The sequence below is a fragment of the Rissa tridactyla genome, chromosome 3, assembly GCF_028500815.1.
Source record: "Rissa tridactyla isolate bRisTri1 chromosome 3, bRisTri1.patW.cur.20221130, whole genome shotgun sequence".
Lineage (NCBI taxonomy): Eukaryota > Metazoa > Chordata > Aves > Charadriiformes > Laridae > Rissa > Rissa tridactyla.
Genome location: NC_071468.1, coordinates 17,900,407 through 17,915,673, shown reverse-complemented (window position 1 = coordinate 17,915,673; position 15,267 = coordinate 17,900,407). Strand labels below are relative to the sequence as shown.

The window sequence follows — 15,267 nt, the reverse complement described above, 5'->3', positions numbered from 1 at the left end:
GGTGGGCTGGAGACCGCCATTGCCGCTACTGGTTATTTGCTGTATCTCACCATCTAAATAAAGCAGTCTGGAAATGCCTGACGCTGACAGCTTGCAGGCTGGGGTACTGTCTGAAGACCATAGCTGGGGATCTGGGATTCCTCAGCCACTGACTGTCAAGGGCTCAATAGAGAAAGTCATACGTTTTTTTTTTTTTGTACCTTTTCTTCTTTCTGTTGGATTGGCTGCCTGTTTTAATGACTGTATTCACTTTGAATACATAGTAGTTTTTGTTCAGCCCTTTAATTGTAGATTCTTTGGCTTGTATTAAGCTTTATCCATATATATAGAGGCACATTATTTCTTCCATACTTTCTTACCTTTTTATTTTAATGGGCTGGGTAAACCCAGCATCTATTGTTTTTAATATTTCCTTTACATCCTGTGATATTTTTCTTTCACTTCCTTTGCTCACTTATGTAACGTGGACCGTTTCATTTGTTATGTTCATTCTTTTTCTTGTGCTCGGCTTTTACATCTCAGCTATACTCACACATGATTTCTGTTTATGGTTTGAATTCAGTACATTGACAGGTATCTGCGTGCGTGTGATTGTCAGTATTCATTATCTACTGTATTACTGCATCTACCAGTTTAAAGCATATAAAGAACTATTTTTTTCTAGCTCTATTACATACTTCGCAAAATATTTGAGGAATATTGCTGCTGTTTGCTTCCACGCACCCCCCCCCCCCCCCCGGCCTTTTTTCAGTTTTGTTTCCTAGTAGCATATATTTCTGAAGTGCTAAGTTATGGTAGTTTGTGATCATAAATAATTGAAGCCCAAAGGTTAAAATAGATGGTTGCATGAGTTTAGAAACAAGGGGCTCCGAGGAGATTGTAGTCTGAGCTCTGCGTAGAGCGCACTCTTTGATCATAAGATATGAGCTGGTCCAAGGGGCATACAGTGTTTGGACAGCTTGAAGTTAAGCATAAATCTGTGCAACGTTGGGAATATATTTGCGAAGTTGAAATCTGGTGTAGCATTATCCACGTAAAGGTAAATAGTTGCTACAGCCCAGCTGAGGACGTTTTATTTGATCTGTTAATTAACACTTAACATGAAAAACAGGGCAGAGAACACTCAGCAGAAGACTGTCTTCATTTTGCTTTGGTTTTTTTTGCTTTGAGTTCACCATATTCCACTGTACCGGCTGGCTTGGATACATCATCATAATCTTGCTCTGTATGTAAAATATGGTTTATGCTTTCAGAAGCTCGACTAATTTTGGTGGGGTCCTTAAAACTTTATCTGCAGCTCCTACCATCAGATCAGACTCTGCTAGGCTGTTCTTGGTAGACAAAATCATTGTAACTGAATGCTGCTTGTGTGCAGGCTCGTTGGTAGCAGTATCCTACACCGTCTTAAGGTGCTTCCTTCTCTTAGGAAGGTGGTTGGTTTTCCTGTGCCAAAATATGTGTTACTTCTAAAAGTCAAATTTTGTATCAATGCTTATGAAAAAAATATGTCTGCAGAATGCTGAGTCTGATTATATCCTGGTTTAAATACTAAAACTGCATCTCCTTGGCAGATGGGGTCCAGTAGACACTCTGCACTTCAGTCTTCTGAGGCAAGACTTGTTAATGACATCAGAAGGCCCTTGCTGCAGAGAGGTGGACCAGAAAATATTATTAAGCCTTCAAGTTGAAGAAACTAAGCCAGTATGCTCTAGTGTAAGAGGCCATGAATGTGCTTTACAAGTCAGGAAGAATTCCCTGCCCCCTTCCAGGGCTGCAGCTCCTGTGGAAGGGCATGAGATACGGCCTGTTAATCTGCTGTAGGGCCATGCATTTTTTTCCTATTCTAATTCTCAAAATTAACTGGTTGTTCAACTACTTTTAGATACATTTGTGTTCTATGTACTGTATTGTACGAAGGGAAATATTAAGATGAGGCTGCATACCCTTTAGATCTGTAAAGGTCCATAAAAGCTATATGTCAAAGGAATATTGGAAAATCCTTCTGAATATTGCATAACTTCATTTGAAACATAACTTGACATGATCCTCAAACATCAGAGTCCTGCACTGCCCTACGGTTTCTTTTCTAGGACATGTGTGCATCAATTAGTGTGTATTGCTATCAGGTTGGATATTTTAATTGGTCATCTCATCACTTTTTAGAAGCAGGCTTTTACTTCAGAAAGTTAATAAGACCTTGGGGTAAAATAGTCTTCAAAATAAGATGGTGATCTTTCTTGATGGATTCATCATTGGATCCATTGGATGGATCCAGTAATGGGGATGTAAAGACTTTAGAAATGCTGTCCGGCTTGCTAAAGGAGTAACTTAATTTTCTCTTTTATGTAACAGAAATGTTAAGAGTGCTTTCCCCATGCATGTCACTCCTAAAGGGTAGCTTCTTAAGGTCGCATTTGTGTGCTCTTCTGTTTCACACACCTGTGCAGGTAAACAACACAAATAAGCAAGTCTACTTACTTGTTTGTGGGATTTCTTTGGTTTGAGTTGGTTGGGTTTTTTTTGTTGGGGTTTTTTTTTGGTTGGTTGGTTGTTGGTTTTTTTGGTTTTGTTTTTTTTTTTTTTTTCCCAGTCCTTCTGTTTTTTTACCTTGTTGTGGAATGGGAATAAGTATCTCCTAGTTTAAGTTTCACTACTGGTGTCGATTTGCCTCTGGATTACCAAGAAAAGCGGTGTGCTCAATTTTCTTTTCCATGTTGTTCCTGTCCTGACAGTGTGGTTCCATGAAAGCTTAACATAGAGCTGATGTGGCCCCATCTTTGTGCTACTGGGCTTTCCCTGTCCTCCTCGGGCCTGCGCTGATGCTTGGGAAACTGTCTGGAGGTCTGCATACTCAAGGAGCTGGAGGTTACCCTGGCAGAAGAGTTGCTGGGTTTTGTCTGGCTTGGCTGCCTGTCCCAGTGGTGGTGTGGCTGTAAGTGGGTGTGAGCATGTCAGCAGCATTGGGTTGGCTTCAGCAGCCGTCATGCCACATGTGGACTCTTCCAGAGTTGTTTTAAGTATGCAGTGGGCAAGGAAAAAAATCCCATTTCATAAACTTTGACAGAAAGAATGAGTTGAGATTCAGAGCCTGGTCCCAATTAGCTGCATGTATGCTTTTCTTCTGTAGAAGAAACCTCATCTGGCCCAGAAGACTGGTTGTTTGATCGTGAGTATCAGAGACGCTTAGCGCTGTAATCTGGTCTCTCTTTTGTGAGTAAACCTTGCCTCTTGCTGCTGTTTTCCTTGTCTGGAGGCAGGCCTTGGGTTTCCAGATTGTAGAAACAGCTCTTTCCCTTAAGTTTTGAAGTTTGATATTAAAGCATTTTCCACTTCTTGTACTCCTGCAAATGTTTGAGAAGCTCCATGTGCTTGACATGATTCTGAACCGTAAGTTGTTTCATGTCTCTCTTCTCCTGCCTTTCATCAGGCCAGTTGAAAAATGACCTGGCTGCATCATTTATAAGTGCAATAAAAACTCCTGCCAGTTTCCTTTGCCAGAAGTTTCGCTTTCTGGGTGTGTTCGGTGTGTTCCTGTTCTTGTTTGGTTGGTTCAATTAACGATCAACATTAGCATTTCGTTTTCTTTTTGTTTTACTGAGGGTTTTTGAGCAAACTGTGAGTGCTGTGGCATTCAGCAGTGGTGCCCCATAGCTGCCTGTGTCTCCGGGTGCTAGCAGGATCTCCTGGGTGAGCTGGGAATGCTTGCTGGGACCTCTGTGCTGACAGGTTTGAAGATCTCATGAAATAAGTCAAAAAAGGCTGGCGCGGTTAAACTGATCACCTCCTGAGGGAAGAGCAATGGCTAGCAAGAAATGTTGAAAGAACTCTCTCTGTGTGAGCGGCAGTGTTTACATGTGTCCAGGAGGCTGCAGCTTTTCTCCTTCCTCCCCCACAAGTGCTTTTCTTCAAAAACGCAGGATTTTGTTAGGTTTCATGGGTGAGGGACGTTAAACCATTTTATTTTGACAAGACAGGAAATGTTTTACTCTTCTGCTTGCTAGGGATGACTGTAGCTTCTAGTACTATACCAAATGACAAAATAAAAATGAGTAAACATAATAGGATTTTAGGAAAAACTCCCTTTTTTCCTTTTTTTTCTTTTTCTTCCCCTCGGTTCCACCTGTGGCTTACTGCAGCAGCTTTTAGCTGACTTGTCTCAGTTTTCACTGAGGCTACAGGGAGGCTTCAGTTTTGTTGTAGCAATTAGTGGAGATGATATGGGCCGACTGTACTGAATTAGCCCTGGAAAATCTTGTTTGTGTGTTTGGGATGAGTCAGGAAGGAAAATGCCAGGTTGAAATAGCTGTGCCAATTCTGAGTGAAATGGAACAAAGGCAGGAAGGTCCTGTTCTGCTGCACCTGCCTGCCTGGCTGGGCTGAGGGCTTCAGGCCCAGGGAGAGGAGGAAGCATATTAGCTGAGTTCGGGTTACAAGACCTGATTTAATGCTATGATGGTATTTGTTTTTCTGAAATGTTTTGACTGACTTTTCAGGGGAGGACCAGCGCGTGGTATTTTTTTTTTATCATTTAAATAAAACGTATCTGTGATTCAATGTGTTAGTGAGCTTCACCCTTCCATATGGCATAAATGTTGTGTTTAAAACAAACAAAATTAAAAAATGGGAGCAAGGTTACTATAACACGGACAGGATTTGTGACAGGTTAGTGTCACCGTATGAAAATTACAAGTACTTGGTGTATGAAGCTTGAAAGCCATCGGTTAGCTGTGGATGGTGCTGCACTGGTAAATGGTGCTCTCTTGTCTATCCTAGATTGCTTTAAGTAGGGAGCTGTAAACATTGCATCCTGTGTAGTTTGTGATTAGAAAAACAATTCTGTCTTGAAGTTGGCAAACATGTTTCTGCTATGTCTCACAAAGCTATGTTGGGCATGTAAAACAGAAACAAACAAACAAAAACCACAAACAAAACAAAAAAACCCACCAAAACTTCTAAGGGGCTTAGACACCATAGTAACAAGCAGGGGGTAAGATTTACTCAATGCTACACATAAGTTTACCTACCGCCAGCATATTTGTATGCTTTTAGAAAGGCATCTTTACTATGTATTAACATTAAGGGATTGTACTTCATCTTGCAATAGAAATATTTTACCATTAGCTTTGAAGTTTGGTGGTTTTTTTTTTTTTTAAATGCAGAATATTATGATTGGGGAGAAAAGGAAAGAGATACAAAAAAGAGTAAGGGGAAGTAATTTTGTTTAGTATTTCACTTGATAGTATATATTGAGCTCCATGCTTATAGCTTGGATATTTTTTATTTTTTTTAAAAATATATATAGTGCTTTTTGGAGTTACAGCATCAGTTAATGAAAATGTTTCCATATGCTTGACTGAGGCCAGCTTTATTCAAAAGTATTGTTTCTTCTTGCTGAGAGCTTTGCGCTCTTTCGAAAGTTCATGCTTGGAATTCTATGTATTATGTAAATCTGATATAAACAGAAAGATGCACATGACTGTTTTTGATTATTTTCTTTGTGCACATCTGGAAAGCCTGTGTGAGCAGGCTCAGGGTTGGGTACAAGTTAAAGACAAACTTTTCACAATTTTGTCTGATTCTCTTCTGCCTCTGCCATGCATTGATCTTGGTATCCAATTTGAAATCTGTGTATACATTTTCCATTTCCCTCACTGGGGTTTTTGTTTGTTTGGGTTTTGGGAGGTTTTTTTGAGCAGAGTCCTGCATACTATTCCATTCTAGTAGAGTAGGTTGATCACCTTAAATATTTGGATTTTTTGTAATAAAATTTCTGTCATGCATGCACAATCTGGTATGTGTTTAATTGCAGATAAGAAATCATTAAAAGAATCATGTACACACATTCAGTTTTTTTAATTGCCCCCCGACAGCACTTTCGTACATGTCTGAGAGGTAAGGAAGGCTAGAGTAGATAGCGCTCTCTTAACGTTTGGATTGAGATCAGAGGTGCTTTACTAATTTTAGTATGATGTGACGGGTATGTGTGGCAAGAGTAAGCTGCGGTTTTGTGCAGATGTGAGGTTTACATGGAAGAGGAGTGAATCCTCTTTGGCACTACCTGGTGGATCAGGTACTATCATATGCGGTTCAGAGTTGCACCACGCTTCATACCTGTAAACCTGGACCTCTGGGCACTCTTGATATGTGATGCAGAACAAGCTGATCTGAACATCTCTCTTGGTTTCTACCTCGAGGTTTACCAAGATCTTTCAAAAAATTGGACTCTTCTAGTTTAGTTTGACTGTTACTTCAGCAAAAGAAAAGAACTTGCTTGAGTGGTCTGCTAGAAGCTCCTAAAGGAATAGTTACAGGCAGCAAGCAGTTAAAACGTGGAAGCAGCTAGGACACTATTTCTCATCTTTCTCCCCTTTCCTTCCCCTGTATTGTGAATCAAAGCTGTTGCAGATCAGAGCCATTTAGAAGATGGTCTTCTAAACCCTTCAGACGCCCTCTGTCTGGGCCAGCTATTTTGATTACTTTGCAAAATATGACAGCTGTTACAAATGCTCATGTGTATGGCACATGCTTGAAAATGTTTGCAGTTATGAATATTAAAACTGGCTGCAAGAAACTTAAGTTCGCAACAGGAGATAATATTGAGAGAGGAAGTGTGATGATGTGCCTTTTCTAGCACCGCATGTGCATACTTTGCTTCCATGTACCAAGGAATTTGCCTTGCCAGTAATTTAAGAAGGGGGAAATTCAGGACTAAGATGTTTGTTTAATCAAGCAAGGTGTATCTGTAGGCAGATCGATGTGTCGAAGTTACCCCTTTACTCAGAGGGACTATAGAGGCCTTCAGTGTTGTTTGAGAAAGACTGTGGTTTGGTGGCCAGAGTAGTTCTGGGCATTTTTTAAGACTAAGCTGTAAGAGCATACATATATGTAATGATGTAAGTTTAATTACAGTGTACAGTCTGTGAGAATACTACCCCAAGTGGCTAAAGGACGCTGAATAAGCGAAATAGTGGAGCACACGCTTTGTGTCTACTTGGTGGGGTTAGTTCTTCTGCACTTTCTCAAAGATAATGTGTCTGGGCATCATGTCATGTTGTTTTTGCAAAGTTGCCTTGGGTAAACACAGAAAATGATAGCTTTGAGTCTTGGGGAAGCAATGGGTCAGGTTAACTCTCTTGTGATTTTCAGTGCCATTGACTTGCTGTAATAACTCTCATGAAACATGTCAGAAACAAACCCATCTAGGAGTAATAAGTGTTAACTGAGCTCTCTTCAGTCACAATATAAAATTGAGTGCTAGAATTACTTTTTTGAGATTTCTGAAAAGGTGGTGAATTTTGTTTTGTATGGGGTTTTTCTTGTTTGTTTTTTAAATACTTGACTAATGTGCAAAATACTTAAATGGCTGCTCTAATGTACTGTTTCAGCTCTAAACTTTTGTTGCTGCTGCACCTTTTTGTTTAAAATCTCATTTTATTTTCAGAAACATCTAATTTTGTATTGCTTTCTAGACATTTTAACACTGACGTAAACTGAACATACAGGGGGTCATGTTTATGAAGTAGTAGTAAGGTAGTGTTTCCCACTAAATTATATGTATATTAAAATAATATAACTATATATAATATTATTATACTATAATTTTTAAGAGAAATATCAGAATCCCTAATTAAAATCTAGTGTAAGAAATGCAGGTGGTTAGCTGGAATTGTTTTTAGATGGCAGTGAACTTCAAGGAGGGTGGTGGTTTTTACAGCCCGCTTGTTTCCAGCACCCTGAAAAATTTCTCAGAATTTAGAGATTGTTCTTCTGAAATGGCATTTTTAAATAGCCACATAGTAGCTGATGCATAATGAATGAATGTATTGTAATGGACCAGAAAGATCTTAAACTACGTAGCCTGTCTTTCTAGACAGTGTGGATATTGCATGCTTCTGTGGAATTCAGCTTTAGCATTGTTTGGAAATAATCTCTGGAATACCATTATTTGACCTAACTTGATAATTTTTTTCCCAACGTTTTAACCTTGTTATGTTTCAGTTTCAATGAATGCTGATTTCTAGAAGTTGATGAGTTTCTAGTTTAAATTCCTCTCTACTTTCCAACAATGGCAAGCTGTTCATGTGCAAAAGATAGGCCTATTGCAAGACTTAAGAAGACTAATTCGAATTTCATTCAGTGCTGTTCAAATTCAGAAGTTATTTTTATGTATGTATGTATGTGTGTGTGTATATATATATATATATGGCTCACAAACTAAGAAACTTGACCTTCTTTGTGCATGTTTCCTGTCATCCTTGGGCATAGCTGGGGAGAATAGTTGACTCTGAAGGTAGTCTCTCTAAGAGGGAGTAATTAAGAAATTAAGAAGCTATCCAGAGAGGCTTAGTTTTTCCTGTCACAAAAAGACCAAAATACAGAATTGTCATTACCATGCACCTTGCTACTTTTTTTTTTCCCTTTTCAGATTTGCTTCTGTGTTATATTGTCATTACAATTAAATAACTGCTTTCCCTGTTAAATCTGCATTAAAATGATCTATGCTGTGAAGCCATCTTTCACTTTGCCTATGGCATTGATTTTGCTTGTCTATCCAGCTGTTTATCTAAAAGATCCCTTCCGGTATCTACTGGAAGTAGGCTAATCCTATGAAGCATACGAAATTGGCAATTGATATTAGGGTTGCTAATGCTTCTGGTAGGCATTGTATTTCAAGCAGTGAAGATCTAATTGTGTGTGTATATATAGGCTCCAAGACTTTTAAACCTTGCTTGTGTAGCATAGTGCTGTAGCTCTGGTTAGGGTTCTAGGTACAGCTATAATATTTATTATTACCACCATATAAATGCTGATCCTGTCAGGGTGTTCTCTTGGGCAAGACTTTTATTTGGGCTCTGGTTTATCACATGTAGGACTAGTGTCCAATGTTGAAGGAATGTTTCAAAGCCTCTTTGCCTGGAGCTGTCCTTCTGATCCTCTCTTTCCAAGTCCACAGAAAGTATTTTAATTATCTGCTTCTAAAGGATAAATACTATTGCTAGCGTGTTATTTCATGGTTGAATAAGTTTGTCCGATATACAGAATCTAAACGTGCCTGGCTTGCTTGGTTCTGCAGTAATTTGGAAAAAGGTTTAGCAGTGGGGGTAAAGTAGTATTTTGCAGAGAGACTTGGGTAATGAAAAGACAAACAGAAAATTATATTTAGGACCGTTCTCCTGGCCATAGTGAATAATTAATAATGCTGGAGGTGATGTAAGCAGAGTTGTGCTACATTTGGGAAGAACGTTCTGGTTGTGGTATACTCCTTGTTTTTTTCCGGTTCTGTTGCAGCTGTTTGCTAGTTTTCCCAATTCTACTAGTGCTTATGTCCCAAAATAACTCTGCTTGTCTCAGTGGGACTGTCTGTAAAGCCTGGGTGTTTACAGGAGGGGATTGACTTCAGTCTATAATAATGCACAATGAAGTTGGAAGCACTGCTTTAAATTCCATTTTGTATAAGAAAATAATTACGTGTATAAGGAATGACAGGTGAGATCAGTATAGACCAACTTCGGTTGGGTATTGGGAGAAACAGTGAAACCTCTCTCTGCCTTCTCGCTCAGCTTTCAGCTTAAGGTCAAAGATCTAGAAACCTTTGGTCTGTAAAGAAGCAGGCTCCGTTAGTGCTCTGTGCAAAGATACAGAGATCCACTTTTTGATTGAAACAGTGAATCAGGGGAAAATACTAAGGTGTCTTGAGTTTGGTTGCCGCTTTATGCTTAGCAACATTTGTACCTATCTGCCACTAATGTTAGAAAGCATTTGAAATACTGAAACATTTAACACCCCTTTGACATCTTCTGATATTTTGTTTTCTCCTTGGAACGCTTCCAAGCCCCATCTGTATCTTGCCCCTTATATACTGGGAAGCTGAAGAGGACAGAAGCACTGCAGATTTCAGTGACTAACATTTCATGTGGGATGATGTGTTGGCATGCATTAAAAATAACATCCTTTTAGTTCTTCAGAATTTTTGAATTTTAAAATATATTTATGAGATAGCATAGGGTTTTCTTTTTAAGAATAGATTATTTTGAAGTCATGATATAGATTGTTCATTACTTGAATGAGAACTTCTGTGACTTACAAAAAATTGCAAACAGGTTTGGGGAACAAAACTTACATGGTAAAATATTTCTCTCATAGTGTTATTTGAGATGAATAATTGAGTGAAACCTTGTTTCCAAATATGCCAAAATACAAACATTTTTTGTACTGGGTATTTTTAAAAGACTAAATTTGTTTATGATTAGACAAGTTTATTTGAAACATAGTAGTATAGTGTGTAGTCTGGCAAAAAAAGTCTATAATGGTTTGTTGATTACTGCCTAGGTGTCTCTAGTTTTACTTTTGGAGCTGGTAAAATGTTTCTGCAGACGTTTTTCTTGAGGCGTGCGTCAAACTCTGCCCAAAGACCGCGTGTTCTGCTTAAGCTACCATCCAAAATTATCAGTTATGCTTGTAAAAGTAAATAAATTACTCCCCTCTACACCTTTTTGAGCTTTTAGTCTGTTTTGCTGCAACTGTCTAAAACCCAAGTAGCTAAATTCCCAACTATTTTATCTGTCTTCCAGCATACCTCTGTGGATGGATACACTGAACCACATGTCCAGCCTATCAAGTCAAGTAGCAGACAAAACATCCCCCGATGTAGAAACTCCATTACGTCTACCAATGAAGAGCACCCTCACATTGGAAATTATCGCTTACTGAAAACAATAGGAAAAGGAAATTTTGCCAAAGTGAAACTGGCAAGACATGTGCTTACTGGAAGAGAGGTAAGCCTTTAAAGAAAGAAGAGAAAAAAAAAAAAAAGGCCAACAGTGTTTTATATTCTCTTTATAATAAGTATTTCTGCTATTATTTTACCTTTCTCTTCTGAATAGAAAAAACACATTTTTTTGACATCGTAAAGGAAAACGCAGAGAGGCTGCTTCAGGATATAAGAAAAGTTACCTGAGGAGGGGCCCAAGCTTTGTCCTTCTAACCACTCACCCCCTTTTATAAAATGTAACTTCTTGGTGAAGAGATCAAAACTTTGTTGCATCTCTGGGCCCTGGGACAGGGTCAATTCCTCCCCAAGCATTTGCAAAACTGAAGAGAAATCTATTGACAGATAGATTTCATTGGTAATGATAATCTGTTGTTAGACAGATAGATCCTTGATATTAAAATCTATTGATAGATAGATCTTATGTTTGAAGGGCCTGGTTTTGGAGTGGACAGGATAACATTGTTCTGTCCAAACACTGACAGAAGTACAAAACTGATTCCTTGGTGGTACCGTCTGGTGGCAAATTTCTGAGCTCCTGCTGGTAGATCCTAATAGGGCAGAAATTTTGCTTGGTGAAATGCATAAAAGCAGACGTATATGCATGTCTTTTAGGCATATCTGTGCTTTTGCTCACAGAGATGCGATACATTTTTCTTCAAATGTTTTTCTGAGTTTAATAATCCATGGTTGATTGTTTTTTCCCAAGGTTGCTGTGAAAATAATAGATAAAACCCAGCTAAATCCTACTAGTCTGCAAAAGGTAAGAATACACCATAATATCTAAAATTCTATAAACAGTTGAACTGTGATCTTTTATTTACTTAACAAAAATATGGAGTGCCTTTATCTTGATCAAAAACTTCTTTGTGTATGTACGACCTTGGAAGACAGTGATATTTTACTGCTTTTGCTATAATGTGCATGTGCAATTTGTCTGAGGGCAGTTACTTCATGTGGTTCCTGTATCAGCATTGCTTCTTTGCTCTTCCTTCTTCCTCCAGCTTTCCTCGTTGTTGACAAGAGCATTTGTATCTAATTAGGTACACAAGCAGTTTGTCTACATACTAAATCAAGACATAATGCTGTACAGGATAGTATTTTTCTTTAATGTAGTAATTGGGTTTTGTGGACTTACGAGAGTGCCAGTTTTTATGGGTTTAATGTTGTTTTTTTACCTTTGTTTTTATGTTCTTTCAAATTTAATACAATATTTGTTAAACTCCAGGGACCTGTGAAAATTACTTTTTGTTTATAGAATTGACAAAATGTCTGAGTGTAATCAGAACATTCTTGTTTGTTTGTGCCTATAGATAGAAATTCAGAAGTCCTTCATAACCATTGTGAGAAGTGTTTTAACAAAACCCTGGGTTCTTTGTTTGGTTTGGGGTTTTTTACTATTTAACTATGCATATGTTTGGTTTTGGCTGAAGCACAGAAATGTAATGTCCTACTGGAGGTTGCCCATTATAAAAATTCGGGATATCTTCTGTTTACAAATACTAGACCGCTGTTGTCTGTAGCTGTAGGATGAGAGAAAGAGGCTAGGGCTTATTGCTGTGGGGTTTTTTTTGTCTCCGGCTGCTGTTACATGTATTTTATTGTGTAACTTTGGTTATAGGGAGTTACAAACAACTTTGCTTTAATTTCTTTTTTCTTTGATTTAATTTCATTCTTTGATTGCTTTGCTTTGATTTCTCTTCTGTAGTGTTTTTTCTTCAGATTGGTTTGTTTTGTTTTTTAATTCAACCTGCTGTGCAGAGTCCATGCAAAAGCTTTGCTATCCTTAAGTCCTGTATCCTATATTAAGCAGATCTCCCTGGTAATATTTGAGCTAGTGAAGAGGGACCCACAGAGGCAGCACGTGATAGAGCATATTGGGGAAATCCTGTGCTGTTCACATAGCTCATTTCCTACCTAGCTTGGTGTTTACTCTTGGGGAGTTGCAGGAGTTTGTCTCACTGTTGAGCAATGAGAGGGTAAAAAAATATTAACTTTCTGGAAAACTAAGCATAAAAACCTTACTTCTGGGATAATTGCTTTAATGAGAAATAAGCTGTATCTCACACAAAAATATTCAATAATTCAATAAATCATTCCAAGTATAAATGAAACTGTCATAGCCTACAAAAGATGCTGTCACACTGCACAAGTAATAAGCAAAATACTTGTGTAATAGTGCGTTGCTCTTTGTTTTTTGAGTGGGAAGCTGATAACAAGAGAAACATTTTTAGGTACAGTTAGAAGCAGCTTATAACAGAACTAAGGACAGAAGTTAAATGTAGTGATTTAAACACAATTCTATTATTTTTCAATAACTTCTGGAAATATTTAACCCATGCATCTTCTACTCATCACACTGAAAAGTGTGATAATTTGTTGGTATAAAATATTGCTTTGTAACATCCTGATTGTAATTTTCAGAAAAAGTGATCTTGTGTTTTGAAGCTCTAAATGTCTACGGTTTCCTGAGAATTTTGAGTGAAACTGGATATTGATTCCCTGAAAGCTTTTAAGTAAGCTTAAGCACAGATTTTGCACAGTCACTCAAGCAACTGTAGTTTTTTAAAGCACATAACGGTAGGAGGGTGGTTCATCAGCACACTTAGAATTACTTCTTCTGTTAGTATCTTGATAAGTCATTTATGTATTGTAAATAAAATGTTTTTGTTCTGTTCTATGAAATCAGTCATCTTTATTTTTATTTCTGCAGTGAACTATTACATAAAGTTTGTGATTCTTTATGTACTATATAGTATCACTGTAATGTGAATTTTTATAATTTTGTCATCAGACTTACACTGTACCTAGGACTGTTAAGTAGTCAGTTTTTTCTTCAGGAGGTAATGCTGGGAATGGGAAGTGGTGATAGCGCTGTTTTAATAGGAGCAGACACTTTTCTAATGAATGTTTCTAAAGGAATAGTGGAGTACGTTACTGCCACAGAAATACCACTCCTGAGTTTGAACTCATTCAAATTAGTGTGGTTGAGAGGACAATCTCTAGAACTTCCAAGCTGGTAAATTGTACGCAGGTCAGCAAAATTTTTAGGCCTTCAATCGCTATTGATTGTTATTAATCAAAGAAGACATATGTACTGGTCTTAGGCACAGGGTCATTCACAAAAGCATCCCCTTTCCATTCACTATATTATAAGGGATACCAAGTCCAAGTAGGTTTTGCCGTAGTACTTGCTAGTGACCTAATTAAGTAAAATGAGTTGAGGCATCATAGCCTCTCCTGCACTGTTCTGTTTTGTAAACAGAGATACTTGAGCACATACTTCAGTTGCTGAAAGTGTCACGCAAGCTGGGTCTGTAGTTAGTCAAGGGTATGAAAGCAAAGGAAGTGTTTAGTTTGTTCTTAGCCACTCTCCAATGTTATTTATGCCGTATAGTATGGACAGGGTACTTTGGAGACATAGTTATTTAAACCATCCAGTGTTAGGAGATGACATGAGTATTTGTGAATTCTTAATTTTGTATCCTTGTGTATGCAGTGTGATAGTCTTAAATTACATTATATTTCTTGCTTCAGGACCTCTACCTCTTTAAATAGAAGTTGAATTAAGGGCACTGCCTCTTATTTTGTTTTCAATTTGTTCAGTATGTGGTTCCCATCTTATTCAGTGGGAACCTGTTTAGAAGACAGAGCTGGCTTCTTTGTGAACTTGCTGTCTTGATAGTAACATATGGTACTGACTTAGCTTTTTCCACTGTCATGATTGTAATTTGTTCCCAAATGTAAGTATTTGGGTTTCATCATAACTAGAAATTATATCAAAATAGCTGTTCTATTTTCTGCATGTCTGCTACGTTGAAAGTGTCATCTCATACTGGCTTCAGTAGGGGTGTTTCTGAAGTAGCATTCTGTTCCTTTTCTGCAAAATGGCAGTGAAGCAGAAGGTGCTTTTTTTTCTGAATAGGTTAGATTAGCAAGTGGCATTTCAGTTTTTCCCTTTTTAGGCATTAGTGGGCTTCTTTTTATTCTTTAAACATATGTAAAGCCTTGAACTTAGATTCTTTCTGTTTTTAAGAAAAGCAGAACAGAAGTAAAGAAGTAGTAGAAGATTTTGAACAATTTCAATATGTTACCTGTTGAAAGTTACAGGTTTTTGCAACATCCCTTCTCAGTAATGATTTAGAAACTAGAGAAGCAGTCAAGCACGTCTTTCAAAGCAAACAAAAACCAAAAAACCAACCAACCAAAAAAAAAAAACCACCAAAAAAACCCTCCCAAAACAAACAAAAAAACCCACCAAAAAGTCTTGGTTAACTGAAGGTTTTTAGTTCGACTGTAGTGACTTAAAATAGTAAATCTTAAACCTAGATGTCAACCTGACAGCAAGTAGCAGTGTTAGCAATGGTGTGACAGAAGATCTTTGTACTTTCTGCAGTCTGTGCCCTGAAATACGAAACTGGAAAAGCAGGAATCCAATTTTCAAGCCTTGTGCCTTTTCCATAGGTACAAGTTCCGTGAACTGAGTACGGTGCAGGCTG

At 38.0% G+C, this 15,267-nt stretch overlaps 1 protein-coding gene across 8 annotated transcripts in view; it reads left to right on the top strand.

Moving 5' to 3' along the window:
- MARK1 (microtubule affinity regulating kinase 1) overlaps positions 1-15,267 on the top strand; it is a 60,280-nt gene that overhangs the window by 13,218 nt on the left and 31,795 nt on the right. For 7 of the 8 annotated variants that reach the window (XR_008465535.1, XM_054195829.1, XM_054195824.1 and 4 more), the window contains exons 2-3: positions 10,572-10,775; positions 11,478-11,531. Coding sequence is in view for 7 of the 8 variants with exons in the window: in XM_054195829.1 (XP_054051804.1) it covers positions 10,572-10,775; positions 11,478-11,531 (258 nt within the window). In the remaining variant the exon portion in view is untranslated. Of the gene's footprint in view, positions 1-1,466; positions 1,741-10,571; positions 10,776-11,477; positions 11,532-15,267 lie in introns of those variants that run through there. The other variant, XM_054195832.1, reaches the window with a different exon arrangement.